Below are 23601 nucleotides of genomic sequence, written 5' to 3' on the forward strand. Positions count from 1 at the left end.
ATATAATAGCCGCTCGTGGATACACGCATCAACGCAGTCATATAATAGCCGCTCGTGGATACACGCATCAACGCAGTCATATAATAGCCGCTCGGGGATACACGCATCAACGCCGTCATATAATAGCCGCTCGTGGAGGCATATACATGCATCACACGCATGATAAACATTGTGTGCAGCCATTGTAAATACATGGAGCTGCAAGAGGAGCTGCAATCTTGAGTTCTAGCCGTCAAGGGAACACAACATCATAGGTTGTCAAGGGATAGCCGCAATCACAAAAGGAACAACTGCAGTCTAAGGTGGAAGATGAGCCGCAGCAAAACACAGTTAATAAAGAGGCCTTTATATGTTATTCATGAAGACTGTAATACGTTATACGCAGATATGGAAACACCTTAAAAGCTGTTGTAGCCACTATGAGGAATGCTGAGAGCCACAGTCGTGATAATGGAGCCAAAATAAGGGTAATGAAACTACAGTCAAGTCATGAGGAAGCCGCAGGCATTTTCGTTGAAGATCTTGACTGCACCTCATGGGTTTATGGTACAGTCAAGCTAGATCTTGGCTGGAAAACGCAGAAGAAACTTTGGATGAGTATGAGGGCAGAGATCCGCACTGCTAGAAGGTGTATACAGGTTTCGGATGGACACAAGATATCCGTGATAAGGTGTGGCGTAGTATTTTGTATAGGTGCAGGCTTTGATGTCTTTCTCAGAGGTCTGAAACAGCAAGCTCAAAGTCTCAAAAGGACCAGTAAGTCTCAACATTTAAATGATGTACCTATCTCAGATGAATGAAGCATTATAAACTTCAGATAACAACATTCTCAGCACTGTCATAATTCTGGTGAGAACAATTCCGATGGATCTATCTCACAGCAGTCAAGGTATATGTATATCCTCACTCTAGATATTGTGTAGTTTGAGATTGCACTATAGCCTAGCTGCTTTGCTATGGCTTGCAGCTATGGCTAATACACATATAGTTGTATAATGAAGCATCAAGGAGAGTGTTGCAGCATGATGAAGCAACGAGAAGTTATAATAGCAGCATGATGAGCACATTAGCAGGGTAGAATGATGATGAGTTCAGGAGCAACTCAGTCATCAAAGTTCAACACACTATGATGGTACAGCAAGGTGCTACACAGCAGTGCGGTAAATGATTGAGAGGTAGCTCTATGATAGGTGAAGGAGTCACCTTAGAGAATCATTTGAAGTAATATGTCTTCAACTGATCTCTGCAGATATCAAGAGTCAAAGTGTTGACTTCTATTGTAAATGTATTCTCTCTCTCTCTTTTATGGGTTTTTGGAGAAGGAGAAAACATAAAATACTGCTGTGTACATTCAAAACCGATGCCCTCATTCCGCTTTGGACTCCAAAACTCCCGAAGAGGTTTTCTCTGGTAAGAAACCTGATGTCTCACATTTTAGAATTTTTGGATGTCCTGTCTATTTTCATGTGCCAAAAGAAAAGAGAAGTAAGCTGGATGCTACTGGGAAGAAAGGAATGTTTGTGGGTTACAGTGAGACTTCTAAGGCATATAGAGTCTATGTACCTGGTCAAAGGGAAGTAGAGATAAGCCATGATGTCACTTTTGACGAAGATGCTTCCCTAAAGAAAGTAGTAGATCTTCCTAGATCTGAAGAAAACCATGAAGAAAAGACCTGGAAATCTGGAAGAACCCCAAGATGAGACTATGCCTGATGTTGAAAGGCCAATGGACCCTATTGATCCTTCCCCTTCTCTAGGAAAGAGGCCATCATGGCTCTGGGACACCCTCGAAGATGCTGAGGGTCATGCTGCCCCAAGGGGAACATTCCGAGAAAGCAAGAAGCCGTGTAGATACCAAGGGTATCTAGCTGCCATGAGTACTATTATACAATCTGAACCTGGATCTTTTGAGGAAGCCATCAAGCATCAAGTCTGGAAGGATGCTATGCATGAAGAATATGAGGCTATTATGAAGAATGATGTCTGGGATGTGGTCCCGAGACCGAAGGACAAATCTATTGTCACCGCTAAATGGCTCTACAAGATTAAACATGGATCTGATGGGAGTGCTGAAAAGTTTAAGGCAAGATTTGTTGCCCGTGGCTTCTCTCAAAAGGAAGGAATTGACTATGACGATATATTTGCACCTGTGGCTCGATATACCACCATCCGATCCATCATAGCCCTTGCTGCTATGCAAGGATGGAGTCTTCATCAGATGGATGTCAAGACCGCTTTTCTGCATGGTGCAATAAAGGAAGAGGTGTATGTAGAACAACCTCTGGGATTTGAAGTTCAAGATCGAAGACACTTATGTCTGCAGGTTGAAGAAAGCCCTCTATGGGTTAAAGCAAGCACCCAGAGCTTGGTATGAGAGGATGGATAGTTACTTGATGAAGCTAGGCTTCACTGATCCAAACCTTTACTTTAAGGTTGTGGAAGGAAAGCCTCTCATTCTAGTGTTGTATGTGAACGAACTCTTCCTGACAGGTGATGACCCTCTCATTCATCAATGTAAGAGGGAGCTTGCTGCTGAGTTCGAGATGAAAGACCTAGGATTGATGCACTATTTCCTAGGCCTGGAGGTCTGGCAGAGACCTGGAGAGATTTTCCTTTCTCAAGGAAAGTATATTGTGAAGCTTCTGGAAAGATTTGGGATGGTGGACTGTAAGTCCGTGTCGACACCAATGGAACTCAACTTTAAGAAGTTGAGTGGCAGCGCTGCAGGGCCTATCTTGGCCAATCCTACTGAGTATCGTCAACTCATAGGAGCTTTGATGTTCTTAGTGAACACCCGTCCGGACATATGTTTTGCAGTGAATACTTTGAGTCAACAGATGGTTGTGCCTCATCGTTTTCACTGGGTTGGTGCCAAGAATCTTTTGAGATATCTTCGGGGCACGATAAACCATGGGCTGAGATACACTGCCGGGAGTGTGATACTCCGGGGATATACTGATGCTGATTGGGCTGGCAGTGTGGTGGATCGTAAGAGCACATCTGGATGCTGTTTCAATCTTGGTTTTGCTTCGATCTCATGGATGAGCAGGAAGCAGAAGTCGGTGGCTTTGAGCACCGCGGAGGCCGAATACATTACTGCTAGTATGGCCTGCTGTGAAGCAGTTTGGTTGAGGAAGCTCTTTAGTGAGCTGTTCCAACATGTGCTAGATACCACTGTAATACTCTGTGATAATCAGAGTGGGATTCGTATGACTGAGAATCCTGTGTTCCACGACCGATCCAAGCATATTGATATCAGGTACCACTTTATCCGGGATATGGTACAGCGAGGCGCCGTAAGGCTCGATCATATAGGAACTGATGAGCAGGTCGCGGATATTCTCACTAAGCCCCTGGGGAAGGTCAAGTTCCTAACCTTCCGTGAGAGTCTTGGTGTCGTGGAAAGACCCTATGATGTGGGTCCTGTTGGACGATGAGCTCTGGGAGCTCTGGGGGGCTTTGGGGATAGCTTCTCGGAGCTATAAGCACTCATAATGCTTCTACCCCACCCTTGTGATTATTGAGCTGGTTCGCCACTCATTTAATCTGTGCCCCGTATGCATCCTACCCATTGAGTTCAGGGCTCATGGGAAGTACCTCTCATTTGGCCAATGAGGTGTGGAAAAGCTAGAGACTATTAGCAAAGACTGATGGACGCATCAGAGATTGCCGTACTCTCTATCTAGGATGGCATGGTCCAACCACTTGATCTGGGATCAAGATTTGTGAGGTCTGGGACCTCTGGACTGATTATGTCAGTCAGGGAATGATGTCTTTGTGACTGACCCACTTCTGTTCTAAAATAAAGAAGCCAGCAAAGCAAGTTTCGGCGGGATGACTCACGATGTTAATTGCACTAATAGATGGAGTTCTCCCTAGTTGAGAGGGAGTGTTAAATTTGGACAACTAGGTCCAAACTCCATGTTCTGATGCTCAGATTAAGAGGCTAATATTTTTGTTGGATTCCTCTTTCTGAGAGGTGTAAAATCCATATAAAAATAGTCTTAATCCGATAAGCAGAACTTATATTTTGAATTTATTATTCTTAATAAATTATATGTGCAAGGTCAGCCAGTTTTGTAATGTAGGCTCACATGCCCAACAGATGTGTCACACACCCTCATTGATGTATATATATATACAGGAAAAGTTGGAGAGAATATAATACACTCACATCTTCCTCTCTCATCCTAAAAGTACGAGCTACCTGGAGGACGAATTTCAGCCACACGTGGGAAGGACAAAGAGGATGTTTCTGCTGCTAGGGTTTCACAGAAGTTTGACCAGCGTTGAGGGTTGTTGTGACACATGCTGGTTGGAGGGTTGTTGTGACACATGCTGGGCTGGCTGACCAAAGGAGACTTTGCTGGTTGAAGCATCCTGTTGACCGCCGAAATGAACACATACATTTTTCTTGTTTCTGATTTGTCTTCTGTAAGATCTGCTTATATGTTCTATCTGCATTTTGCTTATCTACTTGTATGATTGCTGTGAGAAAAGTGAAATTGCTCTTAGCATAGAACATCTACAAAACTTTACACCTACGCTTGAAGTCTGGGAATTTCTACTAACAACCAGGCCAAAGAATATGCCCTTCTGCAAGGATTGAATCTAGCTAGCATTTAACATGCAGAGTTAGGGGATTCAAATAATGTTATTATACACATGGTTCTGGGTACCAATCCACTGGATTTCAAGTTACATTCTGTGTTTGTGAGCGTTGGGTAGAGCATTGACCCTCATTCCCAGTTTCAAAATTTATCATGTTCTACACGAAAACAATCACCAAGCTAACCAATATGAAAATAAGAAACTTCAGAAAAAGAGGGGATAATTGTCGTAAATGGCAAGGTTCACCACCGACCTCAGTCAACTAGTTTGAGGAAATATCGACAGAAAATTTTAATAATAAAATTCAGCATTGCATTCGACGGACTTTAAATTTTGAAAATTAAATGACAAGTCTTATGAAGTTTAATACACATTATATGCATATGATAGATATGAAAATAATAACGAAGTATACAGCTTTAATAAAATTAAAATTTTAAACTATATGTAGTTAAAAAAATATGAAACATACATAATAATAAAATGTAAAAATCTGTCACTTCTGGAATCGGTATCAGTTCTGTAATCACTGGACAATACACTGTCTCACTGACATTCAAAATTTAGCCTTCAATATTGAAGGCTAAATGGGTATATGGCCTGTGGTATGGATGACGGAACAATTACATCCAACATTATGGGAATTGAACACTCCCATTCTGTGGCATGCTTCACCCACATTCTCCGCATAAGTATCAAAAAGCACTCCAATCAGGCACACTCAATGTGAAATGTTAGCTCAAGGTATGAATTTCATAGTGTGACATCTCAGACGTTCTATTTCACAGCATTGGCTGGTGGCTCTTGGTATGGCATTTGGGTTTATGGAGTGGGTACCTCCATGTAAAAATAGCGAGTGAATGGACATATGTGACTTTATTTTCTACAGGTTGGAAAGGCCTATGGGTTCTGAATTTGGCTTTGAATTAAGATTTGATGTTTCCCTTCATACTGTGGGTTTAGTTGATTTTCTGGGAGCTCCTCTCCATTCTGGTTATTTGATCTGCCCATCAACGCCTTGATTTGTTATGGACCAAGGAGGCCAACCACATCGTTGTTGTATGTTGTGGGCAGTTTATTCCTACTCAAATATTCTCGGTCAAAGGAAGCAAATAGGATTTTTAGCTGTGTTATCCCTTCTACTCGGCAGAGCTTGAACTCACTTGGTCCATCAACTCTCTTTTTGGGATTGGCAGCTCGGAAACTGTGGTATGCTTATCTCACCATTGTGGTTTAGCGCTCTGTCAATATCAGATGGATTGCTCTCTTTTTGGGATTGGCAGCTCGGAAACTGTGGTGTGCTTATCTCACCATTGTGTTTTAGCACTCTGTCGATATCAGATGGATTTCTGTTTGTTTCAGGAGATTCATCAAGTACTAAAGAGGAGCTTCAGGAAATTCGTGATGTAATGAGGCAAGACTCAAGAGAGTCTAACTGAAGACAACAGCAATTCAATTCAGTCAGTCTCGAGGAAAATCTAAATGCATGATTCCAGTGTTACAGCTTAGTTCGAAACTATCGTGGGAATTTCATGCAGCAGAAGCAACATATAAGAGCAATGGAAGATGAATGTATGACTCTTTGCATTATCATAGTATATATGCCACGAGGAAAATAGGTTTGACCTTTTAATCAGATACACTGTGAATTCAAGTTCTTGAAAACTTATGTTAGTGGTGTCCAACAAAGAAGCAGCTGATTAGGCCATTGGTACACATGCAACTGTGTGGGTCTGTATATCACAAGACTACAAGGCTCTTAGAACATACTGCACAAGCTATACAGTATGGAAGTAGCTGTAATGGTAGGATGGTCACAGTTCCTTCAGAAGAGTAACAGTAACAGGCCAAGGACTGCCAATCATATCACCCGTAACTCCATAAAGCCTTTCAAAAACCTCTAGTAAAGAGAAAGGCTAATATCAAGAAAAAGGTTTTGGTAGACTCACTACAACAAAATATAGAGGCCAATGGTGATGTCCAGGATCTTCAGAAGATTTAGAAAGACCCGTCTCTACAAGGAAAGAATAGCACTTTCTCGGGGCTATGATTTACAGTGTCCATTTGCTTTTTCCCTTTCAATTACACCTGATGGATGAGTTTCAAAACCCGAACGTCTTTGGGTTGAAATAAAAGACACAATAAAAGGAAGGATTCTGCTCAGATTCTAGGTGGGCCTCACTTAGATGGTTACAGTGCGGAACAAATTAGCAGCTGCTTGAGCAAAAAATGTGGGATTAATTCAAATCCAGCAAAAATTATTAGAGTTTGAACATTGTCATGAAAAGACACCTGAAGGGTGGCAGGCCGATTTGGGGCACCCAAACCTCCAAGGACTACAGGAGTTATTCCCTGGACCTACAGATGGGGAATTTTGATTGCCATAAACAAGGATAAAGGATACTGATTTACATCTCTTCAACAAGGCACTCGAGCAATTCTCAGCCTTAATCTCAAAAGAGTTAATGGGAAGAAAATCCACCATATCTATAGCTATTCTTCAGGTTGATGTGAATGTCCAACAAATAGGCAATTAACAATTGAAGAAGAACCTCAGAGATTCAGACTTTTAAAAGTTTAAAACTGATAGCTCTATCTTTAAATGTGAGAGGTCTAGAATATGACCCTGAAATAAGATGCATCAAGAAGCTCGACAGAACCTAAAGCCTAAATCTCAAAATACTGAAGGGAACAGTTACTCCCTGGATCCACAGAGGTGGGAGTTTTAATTACCAGAAAGAAGGACTACAGCAAGTAACAGCTACTCCCTGGATATACAGGGGGACTTTTAATTACCACATACAAGGATAAAGGATGCTGATTTGCATCTCTTTAACAAGGTGCTATAGAGGAATTCTCAACTTTCATCTCAAAAGAGTGCAACGGGAAGAAAATCCACCATATCTAGAGCTCCTCTTCAGGCTGATGTTAATGTACAGCAAGTAGGCAATTAACAATTGAAGGAGAACCTTAGATATTCATACTTTTAAAAAGTTTAAAACTGACATCTCTATCTTTATATGTGAGAGGTTTAGGATCTGAACCTGAAAAAGGACACTCTCAAGAGGCCCGAAGTTATTTTCGTCCAAAACCAATGTTGTAGGGGGATGGCTCATAAATAATTTTAAGAAAAAAAAAAAACTCCCGTGTTCCTATTAGAGGAAAAAATCACGAAGAATATCACGGGACAGAATATAACTGATGTTTTGTGGATATAACTAGTGGATAATGTTATTTTCTCTCCTTTCCATTCAAAGGAACAGACGACAACCTTGGCATTTCTCAAAATATATGCTCCATCTACTTAAAAGTAAAGCCTGCTGCTGGTTAGTTCTAGAACACTCCTAAGATCTCAATTACCCCAAAATAATCCTAGGGAGGGAGGAGCAGGTACTAGGGATTTCAACTCACCAGTCTATCAAGCCAACATTTGGCCTGATTCATGAAGAGCAGAATTGTTAAGTGGTTTCTCCCAAAGCAATAAGGACCTAGCAGAAGCATCTGACAGATTCCTGGTGAATGAACGACTTCTGACAGAGATCAGCAGGAATGTATCTCAGGTAGGGGTAGGGGAGGCCCTGATCAGTCTCCTATATATTTTCAATTGGAATTTGCAGAGAAACAGGATTACTGATTAATCTGCCTCTAGGTTTAACCACCACTTCATCAAATATTTGTTCACGTGGTAAAAGTAAAACATTAAAAACTTGAAAGACAGAGTAAAGGTGTGGACAAGACAAAAGGTTTCAAGATTCCTATTTCCAGTCAATCCAAACTCTGGTAAACTAGAATAATATGTGAAATATCGTGTGGGGGGCTTTAAGCAGCAAATTAGGTTTGATCTGATTCATATTTAAATAAATGTCCACAAAACATTAGCCTATGAGATATGATCTTGAGCAAATATCGAGGTTTTTGAAAGAGATAGAACTAGGCTAACAGTCAATAAAAAATGGACATAGAGGATGAAGAACAGAGATACCTAAATAAAGGAGTATCAACCAGTTTTCAGAGTGTAGAGAGAGAAAAGCCCAAAATACAATATCAAGAATCCACAGTGCGTTTGGTGCAGAAGGGTCCAATTTTGAAGACATGACCAAGGAAGCAATTAGGCACTACCAAGGCATCAAAACAAAAACCAACATAGCAAATCTTAACAAGATTATGGCAATCACAACTTTTTTGGTGCAATGTTTCAGAAAAACTAAATGGAAAGCCTGAACCAAATGCAGCAATGAACTCTTTCCAATCTGATTCTGCATCTGGGTTCAATGGTTAACCTGCTGAGTTATTGGGGGATTCCAGCTTCACTTTTATTACCAATATCCATAAACCTTCAAATACTGAAAAGTTTGACCACTAAGAGAATCCTATGTGTCACTTTTCCAAAAAAAAAAATCTAGGTCAACTGACTGTGTTAAAGATTATGTCTCTCATTCCATATTCAAGAAGCAGTTTGGTTTCCATATACGACAGATTGATACATAATGCAACTGTTGATCCATAAAAAACAAGAATGTACCCTGCTTTTGCAATTGAATTTAACCTATGAAATGCATATGATAGGGGGTCAAAAACAAATTCTCATGTTTATCAAATGGTTTGAGGAAAATTACCCAGTTTTCTTTGAATTTTTTTCAGTGGGGCAGCTTCTTTTTAGGCCCACTAGAGAGATTAATCAAGCATGTCCACTCTCACCCTTTTTTATCAGTGGCACAAGGACTAAGCAGATTCATCAATTTCCAAAATCAGCAACATGTGTTCAGGTGGGAAGAGATATAACAACATGGACATGTTTTGATGATGATGTGCTATACCTATATATTGGATGTCTAGTGTACCTGCCAACGCTTCTATTATCAAAAATTAAAAAGAGATTCATTACATTTATGTGCTCGGGATAGAAGGATGCAGAATGATTCTAGCACAGAATCTTTATTAGCAAATAATATCACCCAAAGATTTCGTTGATTGCATCAAGTTCCTGTAAAGAAACATTTAGAGGGATATATAGCAAAAACCAGGTCGGAGATTCCAAAGCCTTCAACACGGGACTTTTATTTAGTTCACAACCACATTAGATTGTCTGTGTTGGGGATGGAAAATATGTGCATGTGGGTACCAACAAACAGATCAGAACTGGATTAGACTTCAAATCATTGTTTTAAAACTAGGCCAATCTGACTCGGGCTCGACCTGGTTGACCGAGCCATACCCCTAGCCGGACCAACTAGGTCAATTATCCAGTTCAGCAGCCAGTCCATTACCAAACCGGCTGAGTTGATCACCAACTAGGCCAGTTCAGTAACAGACCAACCAAACTGACCAAGCCCAACTTAAATAGGCCGGTCTCGGCAGCTGGAAAAATAGAACGCTGGGTGGAATTGAAATCAATTTTTTTTGTTTAATCTATTTCCTAGCCCATCTACCCCTCTCCCACGCCTATAAAGGTGACCCAACCCCTTATATTTCCTCAAAACTATCTCATTGCATTTATGAGAGCATTTGTGAAGAGTTTGTGAGCACTTGGAGTTGGTTTTTGGAGCAGCATTGAGGAGTTGGTTTTTGGAGCAGCATTGATTATGTGTTTTTGTTCTGATCTCTATATATTACATGTATTGGACGGTGGACCAGGTGCCATTTTGATATACTAGATATATTCATCAGCATACTTTGATGCAGTGTTGTCTTCTCTCCATTATTCTATGGCTTCCAGTTTGGAAACATGAATGAAAACCTTTAAAAATATGATTTTCCGTTAAAAATTGAATATTTAATTTTTATAATGACCAAGTCATTGGAATCAACTAGTCTGAGCTTACTTTGATGCAGTGTTGTCTTCTCTCTATTATTCTAAGGCTTTCAGTATGGAAACATGAATGAAAACCTTTAAAAATATGATTTTCCATTAAAAATTGAATATTTATTTTTTGCAATGACCAAGTCATTGGAATCAACTAGTCTGAGTCGAGACATAGTATGAATAGAGACCTAGGAATGAAAACCTTTAAAAATATGATTTTCCATTAAAAATTGAATATTTAATGTACTTTTTACAATGACCAAGTCATTGGAACCAACTAGTCTGATTCGAGACCTAGTATGAGTCGAGACCTAGACCAGGTGCCATTATGATATACTAGATATATTCATCAGCATACTTTGATGCGGTGTTGTCTTCTCTCCATTATTCTATGGCTTTCAATTTTGAAACATGAAATGAAGACCTTTAAAAATATGATTTTCCATTAAAAATCGAATATTTAATTTTTATAATGACCAAGTCATTGGAATCAACTAGTCTGAGCTTACTTTGATGCGGTGTTGTCTTCTCTCTATTATTCTAAGGCTTCCAGTTTGGAAACATGAATGAAAACCTTTAAAAATATGATTTTCCATTAAAAATTGAATATTTAATTTTTACAATGACCAAGTCACTGGAATCAACTAATCTGAGTCGAGAACTAGGAATGAAAAACTTTAAAAATATGATTTTCCATTAAAAATTGAATATTTAATGTACTTTTTACAATGACCAAGTCATTGGAACCAACTAGTCTGATTCGAGACCTAGTATGAGTCGAGACCTAGACCGAGTCAAGACCGAGACCACTGAGGGAGAGTTTGAGGTTGAGTTGACCCTTAGCAAGTTCCGAGTCCGAGTCTGAGTTTTAAAACATTGCTTCGAATTGCTAAGCTTTATCAAAATGAATTCCACATTGGGAATTAGGCTTCAATCTCCGAGAAGCACTAGAAAATGGATGGTCCGAGTATATGGCCCTCTTATGCAGTCAAGCATTATGTAGGGCAAAGATATGGATTCACTATGCTCAGCAACTACCACTCCCATAGATTGTACAATGTGAAGGTGTGCTCTAGGTATTATTTCTTTCCAAGAAAGAAAGGAAAGCAATGGCAATGGAAACCTCCTTGATAAATGGTCACACCTCCAAAATATATATATATATATATTTCCCAAGTTACACCCCCAAGTACTTACACTCACTTTGAAGATGGTAGTCAAAGTAAACCTTACTCTTTAGAGCATGAGGCCTGTCAAAGAAGATTGAAGCCATTACAATGATATAATTGTTAAGAGATCAACATGTCACTTGAAGGAATTGAACCTAAGTTGGAGATGTTAACAATCATTTCTCCCATCCACCTGGGCTAAGAAGGTTAAGAGACCAACATGTCCCTTGCAAGAATTGAACCTAGCTGGGGAGGATAAAATCCATTCCTCCCACCCAGTCTCGAATTAAGCAAAATTAACAACACACACAATATATATAAATTAATATATAGAAAGCCACTCCTTGCAAGTGGTCACGATGGTCACTGATCCCATGGGTATCCCAAAGAATAGGATTCAAAAAATTGAAAACAAAAAAATATACTATAATTAGATATACAATTTAAATAATAATACTTGTATAAACAAAAAAATATATATTAAGTTTTCCCTTCTCAAACAAGGTCTCCAAATAAATTGAAGGCCTAACTAAACTTCACAACAGTTAGCAAGGAGATTATAGAAGAAGCTTTAGGAAAACCGCATTAGAACAAGGACACAAAAGCTTTCAAAGCTCTCACCCTAAACTTGGTCTAGAGAATTTGGTTGGCCAAGAATGCGAAGCCTTTTTAAGGGTAAGGGCATTCTACATTTCCAAGTGTGTTAGACAAATTCCTAACATTTATATTGTATTTTCCTCAATTCTCAGGTTTAAACATCTCATATTAACAAATCCTTACTTGGGCTTTCCTTGATAAAGCCTCAAAAAGGAACCCATCAAAGAATGGGGTTGGGGGAATCATTTTCCTATCCCAAGGTCACTTCTTTTACTTCAAAAATTCAATTGGACATGCCACAAACTACTATCGTGGCCTCTCAATGCTCAAATTGGTTCTCATTCTTGCACTTGAAAAAGGGATTTCATGAAACCAGATTTTGGGCAACTCTGTATTAAATATTCACTAGATGCAAGGGGACTACCTATTAGTTATTCAATGGATGAAAGAGGACTACATTCCCAAGTCACAAGGTTCGTTAACCACCTTCTAGGTTCAAATTCAAAATTTGGCAAACCCCAAAAAATTAAAAGTTCATTTCAATTGACAAGTGTAAAAAACTCTTTCAGCAGTGTAAAAACTTCTACAAACTGTACACACGAACATAGATATGCAGGATCTATGCTCGACTGTCCAATGGATAGATGTCATGGGTAGATGCCTCTACTTTCAATCAACATTGGGTATACCAATCATAGAGTATAAGGGAACTGTAAGAAAAAAAGAAGGAAAAAAATGAAAAAGATAATCCTAGAAATGATGGGATACTCCGAGCCTTCCTAATCCTCAGTCTGCAAAACACTGCCAGTAGCTGATAGGCAAGAGTGAGTAGCATGGCTTGGAAAACCCCATTATCTATAGGAGTATCAATGCCTGACCTTTTTTTGTTATCAAGCAGGAAAAGCATAATAATCTATTTTCTTTCCTACAAGCTACATTTGAGATAGCATATAAACACCATATTCAAAATATGTAAAATAGCCAAAGTTCACCTGAGATGCATTCAGTTCTGGCAGCCCTGGGGCCCCACATCGGCGAGGTAGAGTATTACGAACAGTCTGAACCTCAACTTCATGTCCCAGCAACCGATGATATATGTAACTACATAATAGTTCCAAAACCAAGTTACAAATAGCATTCATTACAGAGAACACGAACATATAATCATCACACTGATAGTGACAAGATACATGAATTCCTCATTAAGAAATTATTATGTTATGGAAGGATGGTAAAACAAAAAGATCAGTGAAACATGGTGCAGCTTTTACTAAAACAACAATGTATGTCAAACAAAGTTTCCACTAACAGTGGGGTAACCATCCTACCCACTAACACTTGTCTCATCTACAGCAAATGTCTTCATGGCTGCTTGCATACGATCAAAGCTTGTGCTCTTCCAAACAAAGTCCACGCTAAAATTATGAACAACATCAATCGGAACTCCCTGTGAATTAAAAAAGGCATATACAAAACAAAATCAGCACTAAAATAACATCACAGAAACACCCTCAGCCAACCCACAATTACAAATCATAGAGCTGCAAATAGAAATCACTCATTTCACCTGACTGGCACGCAACTCAAGTGCAACCTCCTCCTGGGCAGTGAGTTTAATCTGAAAAGTATCAAAACCAAATGAAGCATTACAATTTTAACATCCATTAATCTCTAATTAGTCAATCGACCTATTTCTTCAGTTAGAGAGAATTATTTCACCCATTATATTTATTAGCCTACCACACCATGAATAGTTTATCTGAAAAAAATGCAAACTAGTAAAGAAGATGAATACGGCATACCACATGCCCGACAGACTGCCAGGCAGGGTGAGATGCATCCCCAGAGTAACGCAAACGCAGCTCATCACCAGGTACCAAACGCAATTCATTATCCTCCTATAGGAAATATTAAAATAAAATAAATAAATAAATAAATCCTACAGTGAAAAGACATTCACTTTTAAGCTGTGGCAGATCTGGAAAAATTAAACCCAGACTGCAACCCATTTTAATAATTATGTAAATCCACAGAAATTATTTCCAGAAATGTATCTTTGGGGACATGCACCTTTGGGAAGACAAAGTATGCTATGCGCTTCTTATTGAGACCAATATCCCAACGGACAGTAATGTTGTCCTTGCTCTGCGACTCTTTCATCATCTGAAAACAGGACAGAAGTCAAACTTCTAATTTCTAAACATATTCTACACATCAGTTCTTCATAAATCTGAAAACAGGACAGAAGTCAATAAACTTCTAATTTCTAAACATATTCTACACATCAGTTCTTCATAACCAAAACTTACTAATTTTGAACCTTTTCTTTGCATTATTTATAGCACAAATTATTTGAACCTTTTCCTTGCCTTCATATGCAAACCTTGTAAGAAAATATCATAAAGGAAATATATATTTGTTCTGAATTATTGAACTATAGAGACAACCATATTACATAACAGTGTTCCGACCAAAATCAAAAGCATTCAATGATTTTGTCAATTTAACATAAAAGCACTATTTTCCCTGGATGAAGAGTGATGAGGGGAGACATCACCCCGGTCACCCTAATCACAGCAGCAGTTGGCAACATAAACATATAACAGTCCTCCATAGCATGTTTGACATTCATGTAGTGGTCCCCAAGTTTAAGATGCTCAAGATAATCAAGCCTTCTTTCTGCTGATGAGCTGAACCATTCAGGTGTAGGTATAAATTTAACTCGCCTTTTTTTCCATAGTTGGTGATCATAATTCCATATATAAAAGATGGTGAATGTCTGTTGGATCAAATAAGGAATACTCCCCTTAATCAGGTGTTAGAAAAGACACCAAAAGTTCTCCACAGTGGGCACATTCAACACTCATGGATGAATACAGAAGAAACAGAGGAGGACATCAACCTGCACTAGCCTGGATCTGCCTCCAAACAAAAACTACCAAGCAGGCCTTATTCACCAACTAACAAATGGACTCTTATTACGTGTCCATATTACTTTATTCCCACGGGTACCTCCCTAGGCACCCATAGTAAATTCCTTGTGTACATTACAAATAGGCATCCCAATTGCACTGACTCCACAACATAACAAGGTAAAACTGATGAGTTAAGTGGAAGCCTTATCAGAGGAACAAAGCAAATCTGACGAGTTCAGTGGAAGCTACAGCAAGTGTAGAATGCCTTGGTGTGAAAGGTAATTACAGTTACAATGGACCTGTCCTGTTCTACAAAAACAGATACAGTGAAGAAATGGTGTATCCAGAGGTCTCTAGACAGAAGGGGAAGTAAACCTTCGAACGATAGGGCTCATAGGGGTCTACCCCCAAGGTGTCCCCCCCACTCCCAAACATAGAGGGGAAGAATCTTACAGTAAGAATCATTGAAATACTTTCCCGGAGTTTCCTAGAATTTTTCCTTTGTATATCCAGAGTTAGGGCCCTTCGAATGTTTTGTCTAAGGACCTTGCCATGCCATATGGAAAAGGCTCACGCTAACTACTCATTACCTTGGGCATCACCAGTTCTACTTCTTGGGACTGATATATGGCCTTGGTAAATTTCCCTCTGAGAATCAGCTCACATGTATTTCAGCTCTCCAACAAGAAAATGAGTATAGGAAAACTTTCATTCTTCCTCTTTAACAAGGTAACCAAATGAGGGGAAGGAGGTTTAGTGGAGAACATAAAAGAGTGGATCAGTAACTATCTTCCATCCTGTCTACCTAACAGCCTTTCTCTACCATCTGGCTCTAGTTACATGACACTATCAAGGACAAACAAGAGGTCACAACTTTGAAGCATTTCTCATAGCACAAGGATTCACTGTTAGACACAAGGCCACCATAATTCAAAACCTGGAAAGGTTGGAACCTGGAAGAAAACAGTCGAGCCATTAGTAACAGCTTTTTTATCAATACAAGAGAAAGTGGATGTCATTATTAGAGAGAAGTGAAAAATAAGCATGAAACTCAAATTTACAATAATCTAAGTATGTATTGATAATAACTACTAAATATTTGTAAAATGTCAAAAAGTATCCAATGCAAACATTTTTATACAATGTTCCACCAAGACTCTGAGACTGGGGGACATGAGTACGGTGAGAGACACACAAGGGGGAAGTGTGGGAGTAACCTTCAAATTTTAGTGAAATTTAGGGTGGACAAGGAGACATCAGGGTATATTCAATAATCAAAGCATAAATATATTGATCCACAGATAATTGAATTAAATAATAAAATGCACTGATCCATATCCATCATCCATACTGGTATATCATACATCAATAATACATACACCGCAAGATTCAATAATGAAATAAATTGATCCATATTCATCATTCTATAATGTAAATTGATTTTAAATTAGATTCATCATTCATACCAAATTAGTACCAAGCAAAATAGACCTATAGTAGATACCAATATTATCAAAACCAAACCAGTGATCAAACCAGAAAACCCTCTGAACTGAGAACCCCTCTTAACTGAGAACCGGTCAGAACTGAACCAAACTCGATAGAAAAACCAGACCAAAAAAACGGTTCTCCATATAAAATCCAATAAGGTTGGAACCACTCTCAAACATCCCTTGTCATTTCAAGGTAATGTTGAAAATTGAAGTAAAAGGAAATAATGAAAATGAAAGGTAACATGGAACGTCACTTTTACTATGAATTGCCTAGCAATAATAGGGTCATAGGCTTGACATTACACTTCCCACACAAAGGTTCTTGAAACTCAAGAGGGGCATTTCTGAGCATCCCCATCAAAAGGGGTGCACCCCTTTTTTAATGGGGTTCACCCAGAAGCACCCCTTTTTGGGTAGATGCGGCCCCCACACTGAGGAGATGTTCTCCCCTTCCCCTACGTTCTCCCGACCTCCCCAAAAGGGTGAGGTGGGGAAACATTTCCCCAAGTGTCCCCCCATCCCAGATGCATGGGAAATGTAGGAAGCACCACCATGAGGTCATAATAGTGTCATACAACAAGAAAATCCTGATTCAGTGAAAATTTTAGGGGATAAGTTTCCCAAATAGGGTAATTTTCCATGCCTTTTCCAAAAAGATAGTCAATTTCCATTTTTAAAACTGATTCACCCAAATATTATAGCATACAATTATTTTATCTTGATCATCAAAATTTTATGGAGATAAAATCACTACAAATTTGACTAATTTTTCAAAAATATCGTCAAAAATTTATAGTTTGCATATCAACAACTAATAAGATTCGCCAAGGTTTTCACACTTCCAAGATAAATTTCCATCCTTGAAATTTTCCATGCCCAAATCCCACACATGAAATAGGGAAATGCAGCTCTCACAATCCAAGACAGACCGAACATTGTAATTTGTTACTGTCAACCCTAACCATGGAGAAGGTGTTATAGTTTAGAACTGTTAGTGTATCTTGTTATATGCAACAGACTGGAGCAGCAAGAAAAGCTATAGACATTACTTATCACCAATGTCACAGAGTTTACAGAACTTGAACCTTGAGGTTTGAAATTCACCTAACCTCGAAAATATTTTCAAATTCAAGTCAGCCTCAATGAAGAGTTCATTTCAATTTTGCTTTTCCATCTGCTTTTGCTTTATGCTACAGGGTCTACAGTACTTTAGTTTTGGAGTTCAAACTACTCTAATTTTGAAGTCTCGTTTAAATTCAAACTTAATTCACCCCACTAATTTGGTTTGGCCCATAGGACATGCAGATAAAGGATTTCTATCATAGGCAATACAGTCATCTATATTGGCCTTTTACCACTATAATGAAAACACGCATAGGCATCCAGTGTATATTGTATGTGGGCCATTGTGCCTCCAAGAGACAATGAGACAATGATTATACGTAAAGTTTGTGCCAAGAGAGTGCCAAGAAACCATCGAAGGAGCTGCACTCGCGCAGAGAAGATTATCGCTTTGGCAGCTTAGGCAAGTAAGCATTATCCCTTTTTAATTACATCACAACGATGTAGTTGGCATAATTTATTTCATACATACTGTTTAATATATGTTTAAAAAGTAACATATAAATATTATAATGAATTCTATATTAAATTTAATTAAATTTTATATTAAGTTAACGATATTTTATACACACACATAAAGGAGCAACATTATCTGTATTATAAGCATTAAAAATTTAATATATGAATATTAGATTGGGTTAAACATTAAATTTAAGTATATTTTATATTAAATTTAATGACAAGTCTCATGAGAGCCTTATTAGAAAATACGGGTTCAAATCAAATTTAAATGTTCTTGAACTCAAACCATGTGACATAGCTGATCACATGCAGAAAGGATACATAGTAGAGTATGCCATGATTTCAGCAGTGAACAGACTTCACAGTCCCCAACTTCTGTGACGACTTGTCATCAAACCATGACATTATACGAAGAACTAAACTGGTTAAAGGTGAAAAAACAAATCATCAAGGGGATTAAAAATCAACCGCCATAAAATTATGACGAGAGAATGCAGAAAATGAACAGGAAATCCAAAAAACCCATCCCCAGGAGGTTTCATGGATGCAGCAAGAAAAGTTGAGGAGAATTCCAAGGAGCTAATGGACGCCATACATGCAGAACTCATTAAATATAAAAGTGCAAATACAGGTACAAGATGCATAGACCAATCATCTCAACTGATACAAGCTGCTCGAACAGAACTACCAAAGATGGTGATGGTGATGTAGAACCCCAAGGTCCTCTGGAAAGAGTTGAACGTTACAGTGAAATAACATGAAAATAACAGAACGCCCAAGCAATGGCTGTCCAGCATAAAAAGCCTTTGCAGGATACACGCCAAAAGGAAAAGATGATCGAATAGTACAGCATAAACTTCACAGAGTACAAGGTAAAGAATGGGATCAAAAGTATGACTTCAGGCAAAACAAGAGACGCTGAAAGGCTACACACAGATCATTTCAAATTGGGGTAACAATTCAATACCAGTAATTCAGTTGATTCAGGCTTTCCCCAGACCATTGGACAACAAGCCTCACTTTGCCCATCTTCAAGGATGGTGAAACTAACGATCCAATAAACTGAAGAACCATTATGAGAAGCTCAATATTCGCTAGATTAATTGGCCAAAAAAATTCCATTATAGACCACTGCCTCACATTAAGACATAAAATAAAAGACGTATAATAACAGAGATGAGGAACTACTAATACAATGCTGAGAGATAAACTCAGGGAGACAGTTATTCCCAATTTGTATGGGAAAAGAAAACGCAAAAATATGCTCTAGAGAACCACTGGAAATACCCTAGGAGTTAAAACATTTATGAGAATTTACTTGACGGTTTAAATTCAAGAAAGCAGCTCTAAGAGTTGAAAATTGCTCTCAACTTGTGAACTATCTTCTCACCTTCTGAACTGTATTGAACAAAAGAGTTATAGGATTGTAGTGTGCTATCCACTCTTTCGACATCAATCATGCCTATATTCAAAAGTTTCTATGAGGACCTAGCACAACAAAGAACAATAGAGTACAAAAACACATGATAGAAGGCTTCGCACTGATAAAAAAGAGCAGCTCCATATGAGATCTCGTTGGCTGAAACAACACTATTTCATACACTGGCTGCAACTATAAGGCTGCTACCATACAGACAAAGATTGATTACCATATAAAGCAATAAAATCCTAACAAAAATCAGCCCAAAAATAAAACTAAAAGACGAAAGAATAGTCAGTAATCAAAAAAAGTCGACAACTTGGGGAATGGCAAATAACAGAGGAAGAATTCCCTACGCAAAAGAAAGAGTTGAGAATACATAGGAATGTTATGGGACAGGGAAATAGAGGATGCATATCAGAAGAACGCAACTAACTGTTGGAGCACTTCAACACACATGGGGAAATAAAAGCTCAGAACTAATTTATGCTCATCATCCCATTACAAGAAAAATAACCAATAGCAGAGCTAAGGAAAAGCTACACATGCTAAGATGTGCGTTAGGAAGACAGGCAAAACTAAGAGATCAATGGGTGAAGACATAACATGCCATGAAACAGGAGGATGGGACCAACCAACAGATCTATAGAAGGAGAGAACACGTGAGAAAAAGTGTAAACGGAGAGAACATGCCAGGAATGTGGAAAATGGGAGAAACGGAGAGATATGCCAGATATGTGGTTAACAAGTTGTGGAAACAGAGAAGCATTTCTTAATGATTTGTGAGGCCTACACACATCAATAAGAGGCCAAAAAATCTGATCAGCAATTGGGATACAACTTTCACCAGTGGAGGTAGGGGCCACAGCAACTATGGTCACAAGATTGATACAAGTCAGACATAGGATATAGAAGAACAGCAGCGGAAGCATAATGTAGCGTACAAGGAGGAGCATATGAAAAAAAAGGCCAGATCTCAAATATTCTCTGCCCCATGATCTGGGTTTTGGTCACAAGATTGATACAGGTCAGACATAGGATATAGAAGAACAGCAGCGGAAGCATAATGTAGCGTACAAGGAGGAGCATATGAAAAAAAAGGCCAGATGACTCAAATATTCTCTGCCCCATGATCTGGGTTTCAAAGGCCACTTGGGCTCAAGCATGGTTTAACATATCATATCCGCTCAAGAGCAATGATTACAGTGAGCAATGCATTTCTTATGACCATGTACTAATTCAATACTATTACGTAACAATTATCGGTTTAATACATCACAATACGCAAATTACATTACTTAGTCAGATATTTATGAGAATATACTTGACGATCAAAAATAATGTAATGCTATTAACATAATTTTACTGCAATACCTTGTCATAATCCGCCTCCAATTTCACCAACGGTGCAAAAACATTTTGATACTGCAAAAAGGGAGTGTTGTTGTTAATGACTCCTTTACAATCTTGAACAGTAAACATTAAAATAGTGAGCAATCTTGTCATTGAAAACAGAACAAAGAAGAGTACATATGCTAAATTGAAGCCAGGGAACTCGTTATAGAGAAATATGCATTCAAATTTCGAACAGTAGCCCAACATCATTAAAATTTCCTACTGTACCTGATACGCATCTTCATATTTTAAAGCAACAGGTTGCGGCTCATCATCTACACCGGGCTTCTCGAGATCTTCAAGGGTCGCATCAGGGCTTGTTTTCCAAAGTTCTTCTACTTTGTTGATTTGTTGAGCACTGATATGGCGTGCCCTCAGTTGCTCCTGCTCTGAAGGTATCTGTGGATAAATAAACGACAACTTATTACCTTGGCTGTTTGACATTTGGAAAATAACATATGTGCCGATGTTGAAGAAATACAAAGCCAACCTAACAAAAAATACTCTGGACTAAGAAAAAATAAGTATGCAAAACAGACCTTGACGAGCCACTGTAGAAAGCATCTATCATCGATTAGCGGGCACCATTGGCTTAGATCCCAGTTCATATCTTTCAGCGCGTTGACACTCAAGCAAGGTTCTCTACATAAAAGAACAACAACGCTTTCCGTTTTGGCAGAAATGAATCCCAATAAAAACACATTTCTGCAACCACAATTGTAACACTCGAGAATAGTCTCCCCCAAAGGACTGTCTTTATGTAGACAGACTTCTTTATGTTTTGCTCGAACCTGTCCAAGACGAGCAATATGATAAAAACACATTAGCCAGATGGCAGCAAATGCAACGATTATTTTCTACAGAGCGCAAGGGGGGGTTTATACAATTGTAAAATGACAGAATAGAGAATGACCCAATAAAGAATCAGAATTCGCTTACCAGATGACTAACAATATGTGAACCGGAAGTATTGCCCCTGGAGTTGCAGAACCATTTCCTACACGACGGAACATTGCAGCGAACAATACAAGCAGGATTATGAATCCCGCAGTACTTACAGGCGTGCTGGGGGGTGTCCCTCTTGGAATATTCATTGTTATCGTCCTCACACCCAGGTTCTTCGAAATTAAGCCCGCTCATACCGCCAGCAAGGGCATCCCCACTTATACCCGCTTGACTATTCCTTTGTTTCCCTTCATTTCCAGTTTCCGTGTTCAGATTAAGGCCCGACGTGGCACCAATGAGATCATTTGCATCCGAAGGCTGAGACCCATCTGCCCAAACAGGAGACCTGATGGGCTGGCTGAGCTCAGTAAACTCGGGGTAATCATAGTCATCTCCCTGTGTATTGAATTCGAGAAAAGTATACGCATCCCCGTGAGGCTGTGTGGAGGCCTCGTAAATGTTGTGCGGTGATACTGGCTTGTCCGCCATTGTAAAACCCTAGAAACCCTCGTTTGCCCCACAAAATCACCCACTCTAACAGAGCCCCAGATGGTGCAAAAACGAGATTTTTGATGAAAATACGGAATACCCAGAAACGATTTCAAAAAGTCGAATACCTTTAACAAAGAAGTGGAAAAAGGGCTTTGAACTGTTTACTCGAAAGAAGAATTTTAGATGATAATGGCGCACTGAGGGTTCTGTGCGCGTGGAAATTGCAACGCTCCGGCTCTTGTACAGCGTTTCCCCGCAGGCGTTTCGCCTTTGAAGCTGACTAAATTCAAAACGCGCACGGATCTCGCCTGAATATGAAGCTTAATCGATCGATACTCGCTAACAACAGAAAACCAAAACCAGACAGAGCAGAGAGGAAAGGAAAGGCGAGAATTAGGAATAATAATATGCACGTCTATATAAAAGAGACCCCAAAAGAGCACACGCCGATTTTATTCATGGTGTGGGGTATCGATCGGAGTTATCATTAACCATGACATGTGGTTGCGTCTGGACCGGGATTAGGGTATTCGGGTTAAGGGAAAGTGCTTTGTCGTGTTAGAGAAGCTTGCGTGGGACATTTGGAGAATGTGGTTAACGCGTGCGCATTTATTAGGGTATTTGCATGCGAGCCTAGTGGCTTGTGCTTATTACCGAGGCTTCACCTCGGCACAGGCAATTAAAACATCAGTTTCGGTCAGGGACACTGTGTCTCTGCACTTCTATAGCCTCTCCCAGGGGAGTAATGTATTTGTAGTCACACTAAGGTAATGTGAACCATATCCAGCAAAGTAATGATTTGGCATCGTGTTATAAATGTGTAATTTGGACAATGTGTTTAAGTAGTATTTAGACATTGTTGAGATTTCTTTGGGGTCATAAATATATATTCAATGTAGGTGTATTAATACAAGTTAATAAGTGGGCGGTTTGTTAATGTTGAAATTTAACAATTATAATAAAGTGTTTTTCATTTTCTTAAATATGTACTAGTATACTTGGGGAGGTAGATGGATATGAAAAGTTTTATATTTTTTTAATATGTTATGGTTGTGTCATTTTAAATTTAAGGGTTGATTTAATTGGTTAAATTATTTTGTTAATGGGAAGTCACAAAGTTGATTCTCCTCAATGCATTTGGGATTAGGGTCTTCTAATAAGGATCTTTTTGGGTCAAT

The 23601-nt window shown here is 38.9% G+C and overlaps 1 protein-coding gene across 2 annotated transcripts in view; it reads right to left on the reverse strand.

The window, feature by feature from the left end:
- The window catches only part of LOC149199155 (regulator of nonsense transcripts 1 homolog), a 35856-nt gene extending 13015 nt beyond the window's left edge, over positions 1–22841 (reverse strand). For both annotated transcript variants that reach the window (XR_016253754.1, XM_089402321.1), the window contains exons 1-9: positions 21926–22841; positions 21526–21777; positions 21215–21385; positions 20966–21016; positions 14250–14342; positions 13982–14077; positions 13747–13797; positions 13508–13626; positions 13172–13280 (exon numbers count right to left, since the gene is read on the reverse strand). Coding sequence is in view for 1 of the 2 variants with exons in the window: in XM_089402321.1 (XP_089258447.1) it covers positions 13172–13280; positions 13508–13626; positions 13747–13797; positions 13982–14077; positions 14250–14342; positions 20966–21016; positions 21215–21385; positions 21526–21777; positions 21926–22420 (1437 nt within the window). In the remaining variant the exon portion in view is untranslated. The remainder of the gene's footprint in view (positions 1–13171; positions 13281–13507; positions 13627–13746; positions 13798–13981; positions 14078–14249; positions 14343–20965; positions 21017–21214; positions 21386–21525; positions 21778–21925) is intronic.
- Between the last annotated feature and the right edge of the window lie 760 nt (positions 22842–23601).

Source organism: Pinus tabuliformis, chromosome 2_1 (genome assembly GCF_031772625.1).
Source record: "Pinus tabuliformis cultivar Carrire ecotype Pingquan chromosome 2_1, CPIR1, whole genome shotgun sequence".
NCBI lineage: Eukaryota > Viridiplantae > Streptophyta > Pinopsida > Pinales > Pinaceae > Pinus > Pinus tabuliformis.